Source organism: Drosophila miranda, chromosome XL (genome assembly GCF_003369915.1).
Source record: "Drosophila miranda strain MSH22 chromosome XL, D.miranda_PacBio2.1, whole genome shotgun sequence".
Taxonomy (NCBI): Eukaryota; Metazoa; Arthropoda; class Insecta; order Diptera; family Drosophilidae; genus Drosophila; species Drosophila miranda.
This window is the reverse complement of record NC_046673.1, coordinates 4,222,372-4,240,922: the sequence shown is the minus strand read 5'-3', so window position 1 is coordinate 4,240,922 and position 18,551 is coordinate 4,222,372. Positions and strand designations below refer to the sequence as shown.

Sequence of the window (18,551 nt, the reverse complement as noted above, 5' to 3'; positions counted from 1 at the left end):
TAAAAAAAAAGAGTTATGTTGTTCTGTTGTTGAAGGACAGCCACTCAAAAAGCGTGAGTGTGTCTGAACTCATATCTGTACCTGACCTTTAAGTGGAAACTGGTTAATGGATAGCGTTTCGAGTTCGTTGGTACTCTCGGCAGACATATTGTACGTATGGTTACAGTTCGATGAAAAGGAGAGTAAAATACCTGGTGCCCAGGGATCACACAGGAAGCGCAATTATGGTTTATCAATGATCATCTGGATACTCTCCGTAACTGAGAGTGAGCGGTACCTGGAACCTGGAAATCGTTCGTTGAAAATGCCATTTGGGGTGGTGTGGTGTGCTGTGCGGCGTCGAGGACGGCGCATGCTCATTGCGGCCACGGCCAACCACCAGCTGGGGCAGGGTTGCCAGGCAGGCAGGTTGCTGTCGGCCGGAAATTCTTGGTCCCAGCTATTTCATCCATTCTGACTGTCGGTGGCCGGCAACCCTCGAGTACAGAGAATGGCAACCCTTGGCGCTGCTGCTCTGCGCTGCTGGGGGTCGGGTCGCCGCGGGGTCGTCCTCGGCAGAATCGCATTGAGCTTTTGACGGTGTCGGACGCAGTTGGACGCAGCTCAACGGGGATTGGCACCAAAGTTTCATGTGTGTGAGCTCCAGCGCCGCCGTGGCCCCGGGCCCTCCACGCAAGTGTCAATAACTCTCACGCCGTGCCGTGTGAATGATGTGTCAAATCAGGAGCTGGAGTCTCTAATCTTCGCCTCAAACTGGAATAGACGCCAGCGCCACAGTCAGCTACCCGGGATTCCGCGATTCCGGGGCTCCAACTCCGAGTAAGGCCTTCAGCCTCCTCCTGTGTTCCCAGTTTCGCTGCCGACTCCAGCGGACTGTTGTCTTGACCCTTGTCCAATCTAACGGAACAAACGGTAATTCCCAACTCGAGGAGGCTTCAGCCTCTCCTCCATCTTCAGCTTCAGCCTCCAACTCCATCTCCAGCTCTCGTCCTTCTCCACGTGAGACGACGACAGAGAAGATTTTTACGACGCGGGGCCGCTTCTGCTTATTGATTTTTCAAACAACAGAGACGGCGCGAGAGAGGGAGAGCGTGAGTGAGAGCGGAGTGGAGAGCAGAAGAGAGAGCGTTACACACAAACACACACACACACACTATCTGGGTGGCGGAGGAGTGGGGAGGACAAAGCATACACACACACACATTGACACACGAGTACATGCACATGTACATGTACTTGTACATGTGCTAATCTGTTATCAGAACTATTTTGCATTCGTTCTCTCTCGCTCTCCTCCATCTTGCAGCCCGGCGGGAAGGGATCATGAGGGAGACGGTGCAGGCGGCGATGGGCAGCAGCAGACTGCAGCCGCGACTGCAGTAGAGCCGCTCCTGCATGCATTGCGAGCATGTGCATCATCTGTAGCGCCATCTCTGTCTCATCATCTGAGCACCCGAGTCTGAGTCTGAGTCGGAGCTGGAGGCGCGAACGCGTCCGCGTCTGAGTGGCTTCAGCAGCAGCAGGGTGGCGCAGTTGGCAAAATGAGTGCGTGCGAGCCGGCAGTCGGCGAGGATGCGAGCCACAGCAGTCATAGTCGCAGTCGCAGCCGCAGCGAGGTGGACACGGGGGACACGGACTCGGCGACCCATACGGAGGAGCACATACAGCAGCAGTCCAATGGTGAGCAGTCCCCTCACAACAGCGTCCAGCAGGAGGAGTCGAACGAGTCGAAGGCCCAGGCCAAGCCGGAGACGGCACTGCTGGAGGGCCTGGCCGGTAGTGGGATGGCCGCCCCTTCCATAGATGCGCTGGTGGCCTGCAAGGATGTGCTCCTCGCCCAGAAGCTCTTCGCAAGCGGTGGCAGCAATGTGCCCGGACCCGCACCGGGTTCTGGGTCAGCATCGGGTGCCGTTCCCAGTCCCAGCCCGAAGGAGCTGCTCAAGCTAAAGGAACCGATGCGAGTGGGCTTCTATGACATCGAGCGGACCATCGGTAAGGGTAACTTTGCCGTGGTGAAGCTGGCACGGCACAGGATCACCAAGAACGAGGTGGCCATCAAGATCATTGACAAGTCGCAGCTGGACCAGATCAACCTCCAGAAGGTATACCGCGAGGTGGAGATTATGAAGCGGCTGAAACATCCTCATATCATCAAGCTTTACCAGGTGGGTGCAGTCTCCAGCTTTCCAGAGAACCTAATGGAGCCTTTCCTCTCCCCATTCCCGTTGCAGGTGATGGAGACAAAGAACATGATCTATATAGTGTCGGAGTATGCCAGCCAGGGGGAGATCTTTGGTGCGTAGTCCTTCCCCGTACCCACACCCATGCCGATCCCTGACCCTATCCCTCTGCTCTCCGCAGATTACATAGCCAAATATGGCAGGATGTCGGAGTCGGCGGCACGCTTCAAGTTCTGGCAGATCATCTCCGCGGTGGAGTACTGCCACAAGAAGGGCATCGTCCATAGGGACCTGAAGGCCGAGAACCTGCTGCTCGATTGCAGCATGAGCATAAAGATCGCGGACTTTGGCTTCTCCAATCACTTCAAGCCGGGCGAGCTGTTAGCCACCTGGTGCGGATCGCCGCCCTACGCCGCCCCCGAGGTGTTCGAAGGCAAGCAGTACACGGGACCGGAGATCGACATCTGGGTGAGTGCAAGTGCAGCCTTCCCTCTCTCTCGCTGTCTCTCGGTCGCTCTTTTCCTGATATTCAACGGTATCCTTATCCTCATTCGCTTTTCGCTTTTGCAGAGCTTGGGCGTAGTCCTGTATGTGCTCGTTTGTGGAGCTCTTCCTTTTGATGGCTCCACGCTGCAGAGCCTGCGGGATCGGGTACTGTCTGGGCGTTTCCGCATCCCTTTCTTCATGAGCTCCGAGTGCGAGCACCTCATCCGTCGCATGTTGGTGCTCGAGCCCACCCGCCGCTACACTATCGAGCAGATCAAGCATCACCGCTGGATGTGCCCAGAGCTGCTGGAGCACGCCCTGATCGCCAAGTACAACATGAACGTGGACCGGCAGACGGTACTGGAGCCCAGCGAGGATATTCTCCGGATCATGGCCGAGTATGTGGGCATCGGGCCGGACAAGACGCGCGCCAGCCTCAAAAAGGACACCTACGACCATGTGGCAGCCATCTATCTACTGCTCCAGGATCGCGTCAGTCACAAAAAGGAGCAGGCCCGACCCACCGAGGGGTCGTCGCCTGTGCCACCGCCACCCGCTGCCCCTGTAGGTTGTGGATCTGTATCCAGCGGGGGCAGTGGTGGTGGCGGTGGCGGTGGCGGTGGCAGCAGCAGCAGCTCCAGCCGCTTGCTCTACAAGAGCAGCAAGCAATCGCTCAGCCTAGAGCAGCAGCATCAACAGCAACAGCAGCTTCTCCTCATTCAGCATCAGCAGCAGCAGCAGCAATCAAAGACAATATCCACCACCACGATCCTGGGCAAGGATCAGCACCCACACAAAAGACTAAGCCGCCACCAGACTGTGCTCATGAGCGAGCGACCTTTGCCCCCTGCTGATCCCAGCTACTACTCCAAACAGATGCAGCTGCAGCTCCACAACTACAACCACAACCACAACCTGCCCACCCATGTTTCTGGCGCCTATCTCAATGGGCAGGAGGAAGCAGGCTGCATTCCGATGCCCGTGAGGTACACGCCACTGCCCTCCGCCTCCAATATTTCTTCCTCTTCGGCCGTCTCGCGAATGGGTCGCCACAGCCTGACCTCGAGCTCGCCCAGGAGCCACCGGCCCCTGGCCATATCGCTGAGCATCGACAACCATAATCACACCCACAATCCCTCACTGGCCAATCTCCGCTGCCGGGAGCTAATGGAGCCGGGCCAGCCCAGTCCGGCGGCGGGGCCGCTGGTGTCCAAGCAGCTTCAGCAGACCATCAGCGAGTACATCATCAAACAGAGCACCGAGGACTGCCGCCAGCTGCTCCAACAGGTTAAGCTCAGGTTTAGGGAAGTATGCTTGGCCGATCCCTCATCATCTTCTCCTTCAAATCCTTTCAGTCCACGGCCATTGCCGAGGGAAAGGAGGAGCTAACCACCAGACCGGAGATGGCAGTCAATCAAACCAATGCAAGTGGAGGGAGAGCCACCACGCCTACTACCTCCTCTGGCACAGTCACAGCCACAGCTACAGCCACAGGCAATGCCAATGAAAATGCCAATACAGAGGATCAGAACCAGAACCACAAGCAGAAGACAATAAAGGCCATGTCGAGTTCGAGTAGCTTTGACTCCACCGCCAATCTCAACCAGAGCTTTCGCTACAAGATGTCCGCCGAGGCAAACAAGCTATTCCAGACCCTCCAGGAGAGCCCGCTGCCCGTAGAGGTAAGTCCTATGCCAGCTATAGACTTATCCTCACTCTCACCCCACTCTCAACAGAAGACCAAGAGGAGAGGAGTGGCCAGCACCAATGGCAATGGCCACGAGTCCGGGCAGGATCTGATCGAGGGCAAGCAGAATGGCGACAGGTGAGTCCCAAGGGAATACTCGTATTCCTCCAGAGTAAAGCTCATGCCACCATCCCCCCTTCCCCATTCCTAGGCGCAGTGACAAAAAGACCTTCGAGAAAAAGGTACTAGCTCAGGGCAGCTCCAGCACGGACGAGGGCTGCGAGACGGATCAAGGCAACGAAGGTCCCACTCCCGGGACCAAGGAAGGCTCCCAATCGAGCAGCGACTTGACCACCACCGCACACAGCGGTAGCGGCAACGGCAACGGCCACGGCCATAGCCAGACCACCCGGATGCGTTCCTATGCCAGCAGCAGCAGCTCCAGCGGAGTGCTGGCCTCCGGCAGCTACTCGAAGAGCCTCAGCCAGAATTTGAGCCGCGGCTCCTCGAAGAGCAACTGCAGCGCCGGGGCCTACGATAGCCTGGACTTTGTCCTGCCCTCCGGCAGCCTGCCCTCCTGCATGGGATCCAGCTCAATGCTGGCCGCCGCCGCCTCCGTCGCCGGAGCAGCCGGCTCCAGCGAGCACTCCTCGGAGCGGTCACTGTACAGCAGCCACAACTCCTGCATCCACATGCCCAGTGCCGTCAACCTCAGCCTGACCGCCAGCTCCACCCCAAATCCCACTCCACCACCACCAGCGGGAGCGGGGGGTCCCTTCCTGGATAAGCGCTCGCCCATCCACTTTCGAGAGGGGCGACGGGCAAGCGACGGACTGGTGGCCCAAGGTCTCCTCAGCTCCGGGGGCGGATCGCTCTTGGGCAGCAGCCGCGTATACGGCAGCTACCGCTACGACCAGGTCAAGCGGCATGGCTGGCTGGAGATACAGCAGCTACAGCAGGAGGCTGCCACTCATCCGCATTCGCATCAGCATCAGCACACGCACCCACATCCGGCTCCTCCATACGGGCTGGAGGAGCTCAGCCTGGGCAACTGTCAATTCCCCAACAGTCAATTCTATGCGCTGCCTGGAGGCAAGCCGCATCACCATCATCCCCTGCTGACTCTCCCGCACCACCATCAACATCAGCAGCACCACCATCATCCTCATCCTGGTCATGGCCATGGTCATGGTCATGGCCATGGGCTCTTCCATCCGGGGTCTCCGGGAGGGCCCGTTCCAATTCCGCTGCTCTTGGAGGCCGCTGGTGGTGATATTTACAACCACGCATGCTATGCCCCGCCACCGCCACCACCGGGCCTCTATTCGCATCAGCACCAGCTCGGTATGGCGGTGCCCATGTCGCCCATGCAGAAGCCGCCGCTGCAGCAGCAGCTACTCCAGCATCGCCTGCTCCAGCAAAAGCGGCAGCTCTTCCAGAAGCAGTACGCTCTGGAGGCGCAGCTGGCCGGACGCCATCACCACCAGCAGCACCACCAACAGCAGCACCAGCTCCACCAGACCGCACACTTTAACCACGGGCATGGGCACGGACACGGGCACAGCCTAAACCACGGACTGAACCTTGGGCTGGCACTTGGTCACGTATCGCCAGCGCCGATGCCGGACCAGCACCTGACCGAGGAGCTGTACGAGCTGGCCATGCTGGACCGCCCAAGGAGTGGCACTCCACGACTGCAGCACTCGCTGACGATGCCTGGTGCGCACGCCTTCAGCCAGATGAACCTCAAGACCTCCTACATCAGCCAGCCGACCCAGTCGGAGTCGTCAGGGCCAGGATCGGGCTCTGGGCCAGGGTCAATGTCGGCACCTGGATCTGGATCGGGATCGGGATCAGGGCCGCCGTCCACAGCGCCGGGAACGCCTACGTCGGTGAAGTGCAAGCCGTCAACGCCTCACGGGCACAGCCACGAGGCCGATTATCATGTAAGCATTTTCAAATTAAATCTATGCAAATTCCAACCAATTTTACAGCTGGGTAAAACTTTATTTTATTACCTAACCTGAACTAAACCCCTACTTGCCAGACAGAAACAGTGGCTACTCTATCAAAAAATATACATCCTTATGTAAAAAACTGACCTACTCCAAACATCTCTTCATCTAGCCAAAAAGAAACATTTTAGAGCTCCTAAAATTACCTAAAAATCCCAATAATTGTAGTCATCCCAACAAGTACATTCAAAGAGGTATATGTACGTGTTCTACCAGATCCTTAATATACCTTAAACATATTACCAATTCTAACTTGTCTGTTCCTAACTCAACCGAACGGAACGAAATAAACCCAGCCTTAAATGAGCGACCCTGTCCTAAAGAAAAGACATACATATGTATGTATGTACCAACTAGAGCCCTGCATGAATCCACTGTATTCATGAAATCTAGCTATACTCAAGCTTCTTTAATGCCTCCGATCAGTACGAATCCTTAGTCAGATTGGGATCACCCCGAATCACCAAAAGACAGAGTGTGAGCACTGCGGCAAAGTTTCTTACGCAGTCTCTTGCTATATCTTAAATAGTGAATACGTTCACTTGCTTTACAGAATACACACAAATAAAGATGTTCACGCCTGAGGAAAAGCAAAACACTAGCAAATTTGTGTGTTGCTTTCTCGTTTTCTCTTCGAGAAAATAAAATGAAGAGTGAGCGCGAAAAAAAACCGAAATTTTCAACTCCGACACAGTAAAAATTACAATACCTGCTTCGTGCAGTCCATTTTGTAAAAGCGTTTTAATATAATCAGAAAGCTGAAGCGTCGATTCCAGCTATCTGTTCGTTTTTTGATTCTTTTCCCAGCGCATCAAGGTCATAGCAGAAAGGGGGTACTCGTATTACCTGAATCACATGATAGCATGATCTCTTAGTGTAAAAATTAATTGAAAAGTTTCAATCATCTAGCCAATCGATCCGATTTGTTTCTTATAGACATCGACGCCAGTGCTCAGCTTGTTCACGCCCAACTGGCAGACGCTGGTCAAGCCGCTCAGCGAGAGCCCCATTCTGGAGATCTCCGAGCATATGGAATCGGTCTGAATAGAAGGGAGATGGAAAATAGAAGTTGGAACTAAGTTGGAAATGAACTAATGGAGTCCGAACCAGGGCCACCTTTTTATTAAGCTCGCAATCGCAATTATGAATTATTTTATCCATATACGATATACACATACATATAGATATACATATACATATACACCTACGTATACATATACAAATACGGATATACAAGCATCGATCGCTGGAGTAGGCAAGGTCTAGGTCTAGGTCTAGGATGGAGCTCTAACTATATTTGTCGGATGGAAGCCAATCGATCCGAGTCAAGCCGAGTCGAGCCGAACCGAACCGAACCATTGCCGTACGAGTAATAATGGAAGAATAATTTAGTTGTGTTACTAGCCCTAAGTAGTCCAAAAGTTTCGTACGCATACGCCGACATACATACATACATACATATACAGTATGTATATGTATATTGATAATAATAGCGTTAAGCTATAGCTCTACTTATGATTATACTTACTACGAGCATACACTCGGAATAGCCCCGCCCTCCGTTCACCCATTGGACCGACTACTCCGAGACAGCATTTTGGGTAAAAGTCTTGAGAAGGGTTCCCGCGGAGTTGAGCTGGGAGTGGGAATCGATGTTAGTCGATGCGATGAGAGAGCTGGAGAAGAACAACGTAACTACATATATCAATTATTCGAAGCATTTATTGGGGCTATAGATACGTACATATGTCTGTATACGGATATATGTTTATATCTCTATGTATTGGTACAATAATTAGCGACAAGCAACAACTAAAACCAAAACCAAACATCGATTGTTCTTAAACATGGAATTCAAATGTAAACCAGATATTAAAGTTATTTGGTATAAAATGCAATTTTACTTCTGGAGTTCCTATATTATCAGATGTACATTTATAGATAGATATATGTATGTAGATGGGTGATCTATGTGGAAGGAAGGATCGAATCGGATCGCATCCGACCTGGTCGTACGACTAGAAATGGTGACAATTATGAACCTTTTAAGTGATCCAAAGACCAATAGATCAATACTGGTACACGCATATGAATATACTTAAGAGCTGATACAGTGTACAGTGACCGGCTCTCCTCACCTACAACTACTTATTCCTTTGTTTTGATCTGCTTTGTGATACTACGTTCCTTTTCGGCAATCAGAGCCCAAGAGAATCACGTTTTGATCTGGCGATTCGTAGCTGACTCCTGTAGCTTTTTCTTGGCATTGGCATTGGCATTGGCGTTAGCATTGTTCCGCTGCTGGTGCGGATCGGGAGAGCCATGACAGCGCAGCAGATTCCAGTAGGCGCGTCGGTACTCGGAGCTCATGAGCACGTAGATGAGTGGATTGATGCAGGTGGTCAGGTAAATGAGCAGATAGCCGGCTATATTGAACACATGCACCTCGGTGGCACTCTTCCAGATCTTGGCCACCGTGATGGGTAGGTAGCAGATCACGAACCACACGAAGATCACCAGTATCATCTTGAGCAGGCGCCGATCCTTGACGCTCATTCGGCCCGGGTAGATGGACGAGGCATTCGACGTGTTCCCCATAGACACGTAGTGGGATTTCCTGGGACTGAAGCGGGTGAAGGAAGTGCGCAGCGAGGTGGTAATGGGATTGGCATTGGGAACGGGACTTGCGTTGGGGTTTTTCCTGTGGGATCAACAGAAAGGAGTTAGATCTGTCAAGATTTCAAGAGGGCAAGAGTGTAAGAGATCTCTAGTACGTACGTGGAATTCTTGCTCTGGTCCAGCTGGGTCTGACTTCGCCCCAAGGCGCACAGCTCTTGTTTGTTCTTGTTTTTATCCCTCTCTTTGAGCACCACATTAGCATCGACCGGCAGCTGATGATCCTGATTCTTATCCAGATCTTTCTGATCCTTCTCCCTGTGCCGCTTCCCGATGCTGTACGAGATGGGGAGACTCTCGGTGGAGGCATTATCATCGATATATGCTATATACTCGTCAACGACAAACGGTCGCAGGCCGTGTTCCGGGACCGTGTCCGAGATGGATGTGCTCGCCTTTTCCCTATTTTCAACCGTCTTGGGCATGGCCAAGGATTGCGGTGCTGCTGCTGTGGTGGTGGCCGTCGGCTCGCAGGCATTGTTCTTGGCGGCGTTGCTGTTTCCGGCCCGGATGGCCGCCTGACGAACGAGCAGGAAGATACGGGCGTAGCAGATCACTATGCAGATGCAGGGCAGCATGAAAGCGGCGGTGAAGAGGAACTCCTTTGGCGAGCGGTCGTACTGGTCGTGCAGGATGGAGCACGAGCCAATGCTAGTGTCGAGGCCGAAGCGGCCCCAGACCCCGCGCCACGTGGGTATCATGATTGAGAAGGTCAACACCCAAGTGCCGGCCACCATCAAGGCCAGATAACGGCGCTGGTATATCCTAAGCGGTAGAAATTGGATATCATTAGAATCACACATACTCGTAGCGGGGGATAGGCGGTCACTTCACCTGGGATAATGCCGTGGGTGGGCGATGATGATGTAGCGATTGATGGTGATCAGCGAGACGGAAAGCAGGGACACAGCCAGTAGGCCGTAGCGCAGCATAGGGAAGAGCCGGCAGAGCAGATCACTGTGCGTCCATGCCCGCTCCATGAAAGTGGAGGCGGCCAGGGGCAGGTTGAAGCACCCGAACAACAGATCCGAGCAGGACAGATTGATGATGAAGATGGCTGTGGAGTTGCGCGTCTGACGACCCCGCGAGAGCGCCACGATGGTCAGCAGGTTGCCGGGCACGCCCACAATTATGAAAACGATGCAGGCCACCCAGGCGAAGGTCAGCAGCTCGTCCGAATAGCCCTGGAAGAGCTCGTTTCCGGCGGCGGCGGCGTCAACAGCGCCCTGCCCGCGCATGCCCGCATCCATTCCGTTTCCATTCAGTTCGAAGCTGTCCTGGCCCTTGTCCAGGACGCGAGAATGGCTCTCGAGGAGAGGGAACATGCTCCGCACTGATCTGATAGGGCCGTTTCGACAGTGACGCGCCCGTTCCTGCGCCGAATTTGTACTAAACTAAATTCTCCGCACCCATAGCCACTTCCACCATCCACGGCCCCCACCCCCACACCAGCACCAACGATGGACCAGAGACGGATGGGTGGAGTGGAGTGGTGTCGGCAACAGCGGCGGGACGCAGAGGCAGCCAAGCGAATATTGGAAGCAAGAAGAGGAGGCTAATTTCGGAAGCCGATACTTTAGATACCCTACCCTTGCAGCTCCATTGCTCCATCCGTGGCTGCTCGTATTTCTATCAAAGTTCTGTTTTTTGAACGGTCGTCTCTTGGTATATCTGAAATTAAGCAAAGCAAAAAACCAGCAAATTATTTGTATTCTATCTACCTGAAAATCAAATGGAGAGTGAGCGAGAAAAAGAAACCGAAATTACGATTCCTGCTTCGTTCAGTCCGTTTCTTGGCAATTGATTCGATGTTAACAGAAAGCTGAGACGCTAATTCAAACCAACAGAATTATTGAATCGATTCGGTTCTGGTATGTAATATAGACTCTGAGAACCCATATATTAACTAAATATCCGATTTTTTTAATACAAACAGTGAAATTTTGCAGAATTCACTTTGATTTAAGCAATAGACGGCCTATATTTAATCAAAAAGAAAATAAATATATCGAAATTTAGTTAAATAAAATATTTCGATATGTTAAATAATACTTCGTACATCAAAAATAAAGGTCGGTGCAAAGTTTTAGCTAGATATACCCACAGAGATTTGTTTGTTTTTAAAAGGAGATAGTCTGGATAGGAAGGACATGGCATGGATAAAACCATCATGCGTCGCAAAAAAATTATGAAAATCGTCATATCCTCTGAAAGGGTATAAAAAGCGCAAGAAAAGGCATGGTCGAAGGCGTCAGGGGTACTGGGGGAACGGAACGGCAGCAGCCGAACTAGAAAAACTTTCGAAAAGGAAAACAAAAAGAACAGCAACAAATTTTTATTGTATACAACAATTGACTTCATCATCGGGTAATTTGGTAATTTGGAAATTTGGTTTTTGGAATGGGCGCTTTGTTTACATTGTTCCTATTATTCTATTCCTGCTGTCTCTGTCTCGCTCTTGCCTTTCTTCTGCCGCCGCTGTTGCGTTTTCTGTTCCTTTCGCTCGCTCGTTCTCTCTGATTCTGATGGTTCGTGCTGTTCGAACAGTTCTTGTTGCTCTTCTTTTTTGGAATTTCCAAATACTCAACTCAGGGCTGGGCGATCGCTTCGCCGCCGCAGCCGGATAACGGCCTTGCTAGGACGTGTCTGCCGTGTATTATTGCGCAGCCCTGGGACATTAAACGCACGCATTTTCCAAATTGAAAACTTTTCAATTCTTTTCCTCTACATACATATGTACATATGTACATACATACATGTGTACACTTTCACTGGCAACTGGCAACAAGAACGCAACTTATGCAAAAATGTAAATGTACGCATAAAAAACGCTTACTTTTTTGTACACACAGTCATGTCTGCCTAAGTTGACAGTGACCAATGCTTGGAATACAGGATTTAACTTTTACAAAATAAACATACATACATAAACATGTACATACAGTCATTAACTTTATCGAACAGTTTACTGTTTTTGTAAGATATTTTTCAATGAAATTTTTAATAAAAAACTAATTTTATCTGATACAGTAATCAATATTCTAAACGATTGGATACGTTTTAAAGGCGTAGTTTTATTCTATTATTCTAAAAAATATTGAAACAAAAAAAGTCTACAAATATTTCAAAACAAAAGAAAGGAGCGGGAACGTTGTCAGCCGCGGCAAGGGCCGCGGCTCTACACGTATACCCGACTCTGTCAGCATGTGTGATTTATGATTGATTTGACCAATACAAAATATGTTATTTACAATATATACATACATATATCGCTATTCGTAAAAGGGTCGAACTGATTGGCTGGATAATGTGGAGAGGGAATCTTTTGCTCCCACTTGCCATGAGAGATGGAAAAAACATAGCGAGAGCGAGAGGAACCACGACCGTTACTTATGTTCTAATGTTATGTTATTCAGCAATCTGCTAGCTTCTCATTATCGTACTCAATAATTCTGTGTTTTTTGTTCCTCGTTTTTTTTTTGTGATATCAGAGGAAACTTGTACACTCTGTCTCGTATAGTCTCTGAGAATAAGGCATTTATGGACATGGCTATATCGACTCGCCTATTGAGGCTGATCAAGAATGTATATTCTTTATGGGGCCGGATACGCTTCCTTCTGGCTGTTACATACATCCACATCCACCAAAAGACTAATATACTCCCATAAACTTTCAGTATCGAGTACAAGAAAACTTTGTATATATAGTCAATGAAAAAAGTCAAGAGCACCAATTTTGCAATATTTCGGTTTTTCGCAATGAAAATCAAATAAGTTGGTATGCCATTATTTAAGGTCTTAATAGATAAGTTTATTAAAAAAAAAAAAAATTGAGTTTATAATTCTTTTACAACAATAAAAACTACATACAAGAACACATACAGCCTCTATGCTTTTGTATTATAGTTTCAAAGTCATCTTAATATTAATACTTATTATATTTTTAATATTTGGTTGGTCCACCATTGGCATCTATTACAGCCTGAAGTCGTCGGGGATTTCCCTTTTTTACCTCCTTATTTCTTGACATACATACATATGTATTAAATGTTCTAAATAATGGCATACCAAGTTTTTGAATTTTCATTGAGAAAACCCGAAATATTGAAAAATTGATGATGTATGTTGACTTTTTTCCCTATTATTAGTTTTAGATGAATTAATAGCGTGTTCTTGCGATTCGTTGATTTGGCAAGGCCTTTGTGGAATTTCCCAATAATTAATCTCAATCCGACCTCAATGGTCGCCAAATCGGTCAAATTTTAAGAAATAAGCGGTGAACCAACAGAAGCCAGTAACACAGGATAAACATTTTGCCTTTTCCCAGCCAAGTCAAATCGTAAGCTAAGATTGGTGGAATTACAAAGAGAAGTAGTACACTACGCGGAGCATTGCGCAACGGTCCAAAGTAGTTTACAAATTTGAAAGTTTGAAACACAGAGTCTTTAGCCACTATTTTTAGGTGTTTCCTTCAAAATATTCATCGTTTTATCCACAATGCATTCATTGAACAGTAAACTAGCTCGCATTCATCGCAGATTGCATATCAACCCTATCATCAGACCCTTTTACAATTAAGTAGACTTTGTTTTGAGCTATATTATTAGACCGGAATCAATTTTTATACCCGATACTCAAAATGAGTATTGGGGTATATTAGATTTGTGGTAAAAGTGGATGTGTGTAACGTCCAGAAGAAATCGTTTCCGACCCCATAAAGTATATATATGCTTGATCAGCATCAATAGCCGAGTCGATTGAGCCATGTCTGTCTGTCCGTCTGTCCGTCTGTCCGTCTGTCCGTCCGTCCGTCTGTCCGTCCCCTTCAGCGCCTAGTGCTCAAAGACTATAAGAGCTAGAGCAACGATGTTCTGGATCCAGACTTCTGTGATATGTCACTGCTACAAAAATATTTCAAAACTTCGCCCCGCCCACTTCCGCCCCCACAAAGGACGAAAATCTGTGGCATCCACAATTTTAAAGATATGTGAAAACCAAAAACGTAGAATTGTAGAGAATGACCATATCTTTAAGACTGCGGAATCTGAATTGGATCGTATTATTATTATAGCCAGCATCAAGAAAACAATTTCATTTTTTCTCGCCCTGTCTCTCTCTAACACACACGTAGCATAGGCGGCTTTGCTTAGAGTAAAACATTAGCGCCTAGATCTCAGAGACTACAAAAGCTAGAGCAACCAAATTTGGTATCCACACTCCTAATATATCGGACCGAGACGAGTTTGTTTCAAAATTTCGCCACACCCCCTTCCGCCCCCGCAAAGGACGAAAATCTGGGGATATTCAAAAATCTCAGAGACTATTAAGGCTAGAGTAACCAAATTTGGTATTCGCACTCCAGTTAGATCTTACTATAAAACGTGTATCTCAAAATTTCGCCCCACCCTCTTCCGCCCACACAAAGGACGAAAATCTGTTGCATCCACAATATTGCACATTCAGATTGCTGAATCTGGATCAGATCAGATCATTTTTATAGCCAATAGGAACAAATCAATTTGCAGTGGCTACGCAGCGCCCAACGTGACGCTCAGACTGATTTTCTGTCTCTCTCGCACGCACTCTTTGTCGTGTCGTTTAATATTAGCGGCGTCTGCCGGAGGAGAGTTATACTGACTTAGTATCGGGTATAACCGTAGAGTTGCGGTGTCCGCAGCAACTCACAACGTTCCCCCTCGTTTTCTTTAATCTTGGTTCTAAAATTCCTGCTATTTTGATCATTGAACGGTTCACTCTGTGTGGAGGTAGAGTCTTGAGTTCATTTTGTTTCTTTGCTGCTTCGAGTAATTCTGTATTTATCCCGCATATTACGGGAGTTATCAGGGAATTATAAATACCATTCACAGAAAAATCCTATAAAATAGGAACTATTAAAGGAACTGTGTACTGCTTTCAAAATATTTGACTACGGTAACTATGACCTTTTGGCTTTCTTTTCCCTGTAAATGAGTAAAACAAAAACCGCATAGGCGCGTACATAAATCGAACGTAATAAAAGGATAAATACACTTTTCCCAACTTTTGAATCACATTGTATTGGACATGCATGCCTCATGCTGATTCATGGCTACCCTGCCCCAGCCTACACGCCTCGTCTCGCCTCGCCCCCATAACCCGTTAGAAATGATTAAGGCACTGGGCTTGGGTCATTGCTAGGCGCCGTCACCGCGTCTTTTACGCTTCCGAGTTTCGATTGAAAGTCGTCTCAATTAATGAATCAACAGTCGTCACTCCACCCTCTCTTCCACTCTGTCCACCAGTTGCCGGGTCGGGTCGAGTCGGGTCGAGTCGGGTCGGGTGCGGGTCGTCTGTTTGGCAGAAAACGTAGTTTCGTTTCGATTTGTTTTTCAAGGAAAACTCTTTGGCAACGTGAGCTGACCCCAAACGGACAGAGCTCCGGAATTGTTTGTTTTTATGCAGGCGACCCTAAGAACTGATGTAGCTCGCCTGTGCATACCCACACAAACACACATTAATACATATGTATGTACATAATAAATAGGTTCATGATAGCAAAAAGTAATTTCAGTATATTTTTTTGTAATTTAATATAGTAAAACTGGGATTTTAGCTTCAAAGTGTACTAGCAATATAAGATACATACTAGGCGTACACATGTACATATGGATTTAAGTACATATATGCATATATGTATATGTACATATGTAAGTAAAAACGACAAGGATAGGGCCATTAAATCCTATCTTTTTCGTTGAAAATATATGGTAGATTTTGATTTAATTTAATAAATTCATATGTGCATACATATGTATGTACATACTGTACTGTTTTCCAAACTAAAATTTTTGCAATAAAAATACCATTTTTTAAATCTATCTATCTATATATGTACATATGTACATACATATACATATATGTATGTATGCGTGCACAATGTATGTATATTTAGATAACTATAAACTATCATGTTCTTCACACAATCCCCAACAAACAACAAACAAAACTGATCGTTGGAGAGGGGCACAAAAACCGCTTCGTCTTCATTTCGACAATTTCGATGTCGATGTCCAATTGTGTAAACATTAGAATACGGACACAAACCGCCCCTTCCTCCATTGCCGTTGACCCTTCTCGGACGAAGAACCTTATCAGGATGAGTGGTTGTATCTGTACATACATATGTATGTACAGTATGTCAAGAAACTCTTTACACACTGAAAATAAATTAAATTTTTTGACTTTGGATAAGAAAATAATGGCGTTTGGTTCAAATTTATCAAATTTTTTTAATTCATAACCATTCAGGGATTAATTATAAAGTAGTTAGTGAAAAAAAAATAACAAAACTATAAATAGGTAACTTACAAAACAACAAAAACAATGATTACTCATTTTTGACACTGTCAAGAAACTCTTTACACATTTCGTTTTCGAGCTCTGTTTTGATCTCGTTCTTAGAAAAAACGGGACTTTACCGTAATCTATGCTTTTGGCGTTGCTCAGTGATGCTCTATTTTTGCATTGACTTTGATTTGGTTGCGAAATTTGACCGGTGCACATCTACAGACTAACTTTCTGAAATTTTTAAAATGCCTGGCAAAAGACTAAGCTTTGACGTTGTCCAGTTGATTTACTATAATCACCAGTTGGGCAAATCTGTTGCAGACATGGTAGACATGTTTTCAGTATCAAGGAAAACAATTTACAATGTCCTAAGTCGCGCGAAGAACGAAGGGAGACTGGAAACCAAATCTGGAGGTGGCCGTAAAAGGAAGATAGACAAACGGGCAGACCGCATAATCATGAGGAAAATTAATCAGAATGCGCAAATATCGGTCAGGACTCTGGCCAAGGAACTTGACGAAGAACTTGACTTGGTTGTTTCACACGAAACAGTACGCCAGGTTATTCTACGCCATAAATACTCTTCCAGAGTGGCACGAAAAAAACCGCTGCTTTCGTCGGTCAATGTGGAAAAGCGCTTCACTTTCGCTGTTAACATGATCAGTAAGCCGGCAGAGTATTGGGATGACGTCATATTTTGCGACGAAACAAAAATGATGCTATATTACAATGATGGTCCACCCAGAGTATGGCGCAAGCCGTTAACAGCTTTAGATAACCGAAACATCATTCCGACTGTAAAGTTTGGAAAACTTTCGGTTATGATTTGGGGGTGCATCTCTAGCCGAGGAGTGGGAAATATTGAATTTATTGAGAACACAATGGATGCCAAACAGTACCTCAAAATTTTAAAAACAAATTTAAAAAGCAGTGCGGAGAAATTTGGTCTCATTACGGACAATAGGGCCAAATTTAAGTTTTATCAAGACAATGATCCCAAACATAAAGAGTCCAATGTGAGAGCTTGGCTGCTTTACAACTGTGGAAAAGTTATTGATACACCACCCCAGAGTCCCGATCTTAACCCCATTGAAAATTTGTGGGCCTATTTGAAGAAGAAAGTGGGAAAAAGACAGCCCAAAAACCGCAATCAGCTCAAAGAATTCATATTGGAAGAGTGGCAAAAGATTCCCTTTGAGTATGACCTACAAAAATTGATAAATTCGATGAAAAAACGGCTCCAGCATGTAGTCAATGCTAAGGGTGGACATACCAAATATTAAAATAAGTTAAATATATTAAATAATTACGAAGAATTTTGAATTTAAAAAATGAAAATATTTTGTGTAAAGACTTTCTTGACAGTGTCAAAAATGAGTAATCATTGTTTTTGTTGTTTTGTAAGTTACCTATTTATAGTTTTGTTATTTTTTTTTCACTAACTACTTTATAATTAATCCCTGAATGGTTATGAATTAAAAAAATTTGATCAATTTGAACCAAAGGCCATTATTTTCTTATCCAAAGTCAAAAAATTTAATTTATTTTCAGTGTGTAAAGAGTTTCTTGACATACTGTATGTATGTACGGTTGTCCATGCATGCATATTAGATATACATATCTATACATATCTATACATATGTACATACATATGTGATTTGGTGATATATACATACATGTACATATTTATGTAGTTCTTGGTTCTGCTGCTGCTGATTGCTGCTGCACAATTGCTTCTGAGAAGCATTCGTATCTACACATACTCATCGCGGATCGGCAATCATTGAGCACTTTTATTGGCATTACCCATTGCTGGCTCACACACAGCCCCCGACCGCAACGATCGGCATTTATCCGGGCTGGTGTGCGTGTGCTTGGCCGTGCTATCTCTGTCTGTCACGTTGTCTGCCAGCAGCCAAGCGGCCAGCCAGTCTGCAAGAGCGCAAACATCAGCCTCAGCGCCAAAGCTCCAAGGCAGGGTATACTCCTATAAGGTAAGGCTGTGCCAGTGACAAAAGATTTTGCTTGGGTTTGAATCTATAGAAACAGAATCTAACAACAATAAAAAGGCGTTGTCTTTGTTTAGTATACATACATATACATATGTATATGTATAGTGGAGATTTCTTTATCAGTAGAAAATGAGTTAATGAGAAAGAAATGAGGGTGAAACACGAAGTA

At 47.0% G+C, this 18,551-nt stretch overlaps 2 protein-coding genes and 1 long non-coding RNA gene across 4 annotated transcripts; 1 reads left to right on the top strand and 2 right to left on the bottom strand.

The window, feature by feature from the left end:
* Positions 1 to 494: 494 nt before the first annotated feature.
* Positions 495 to 8,266, top strand: LOC108164021 (serine/threonine-protein kinase par-1). Of its 2 annotated transcripts, XM_017299633.2 has the most exons (9): positions 498 to 912; positions 1,307 to 2,165; positions 2,232 to 2,295; positions 2,362 to 2,648; positions 2,751 to 3,953; positions 4,022 to 4,348; positions 4,403 to 4,491; positions 4,565 to 6,299; positions 7,305 to 8,266. In XM_017299633.2, the coding sequence occupies exons 2-9, from the start codon at positions 1,542 to 1,544 to the stop codon at positions 7,410 to 7,412; spliced, it is 4,437 nt and encodes a 1,478-aa protein (XP_017155122.1). In that variant the 5' UTR covers positions 498 to 912; positions 1,307 to 1,541; the 3' UTR covers positions 7,413 to 8,266. The 2 variants fall into 2 exon arrangements, with proteins under 2 accessions (XP_033253676.1, XP_017155122.1); XM_033397785.1 differs by having other exon boundaries at positions 495 to 912; positions 4,022 to 4,491.
* Positions 8,073 to 10,955, bottom strand: LOC108164553 (G-protein coupled receptor moody). Its single transcript, XM_017300372.2, has 3 exons — positions 9,879 to 10,955; positions 9,147 to 9,809; positions 8,073 to 9,069 (listed from the first exon to the last, which is right to left on the bottom strand). The coding sequence occupies exons 1-3, from the start codon at positions 10,367 to 10,369 to the stop codon at positions 8,583 to 8,585; spliced, it is 1,641 nt and encodes a 546-aa protein (XP_017155861.1). The 5' UTR covers positions 10,370 to 10,955; the 3' UTR covers positions 8,073 to 8,582.
* Positions 10,956 to 16,539: 5,584 nt separating this feature from the next.
* Positions 16,540 to 17,827, bottom strand: LOC117185986. Its single transcript, XR_004471173.1, has 2 exons — positions 17,644 to 17,827; positions 16,540 to 17,575 (listed from the first exon to the last, which is right to left on the bottom strand). It is a non-coding gene; the product is annotated as an uncharacterized LOC117185986 (long non-coding RNA).
* Between the last annotated feature and the right edge of the window lie 724 nt (positions 17,828 to 18,551).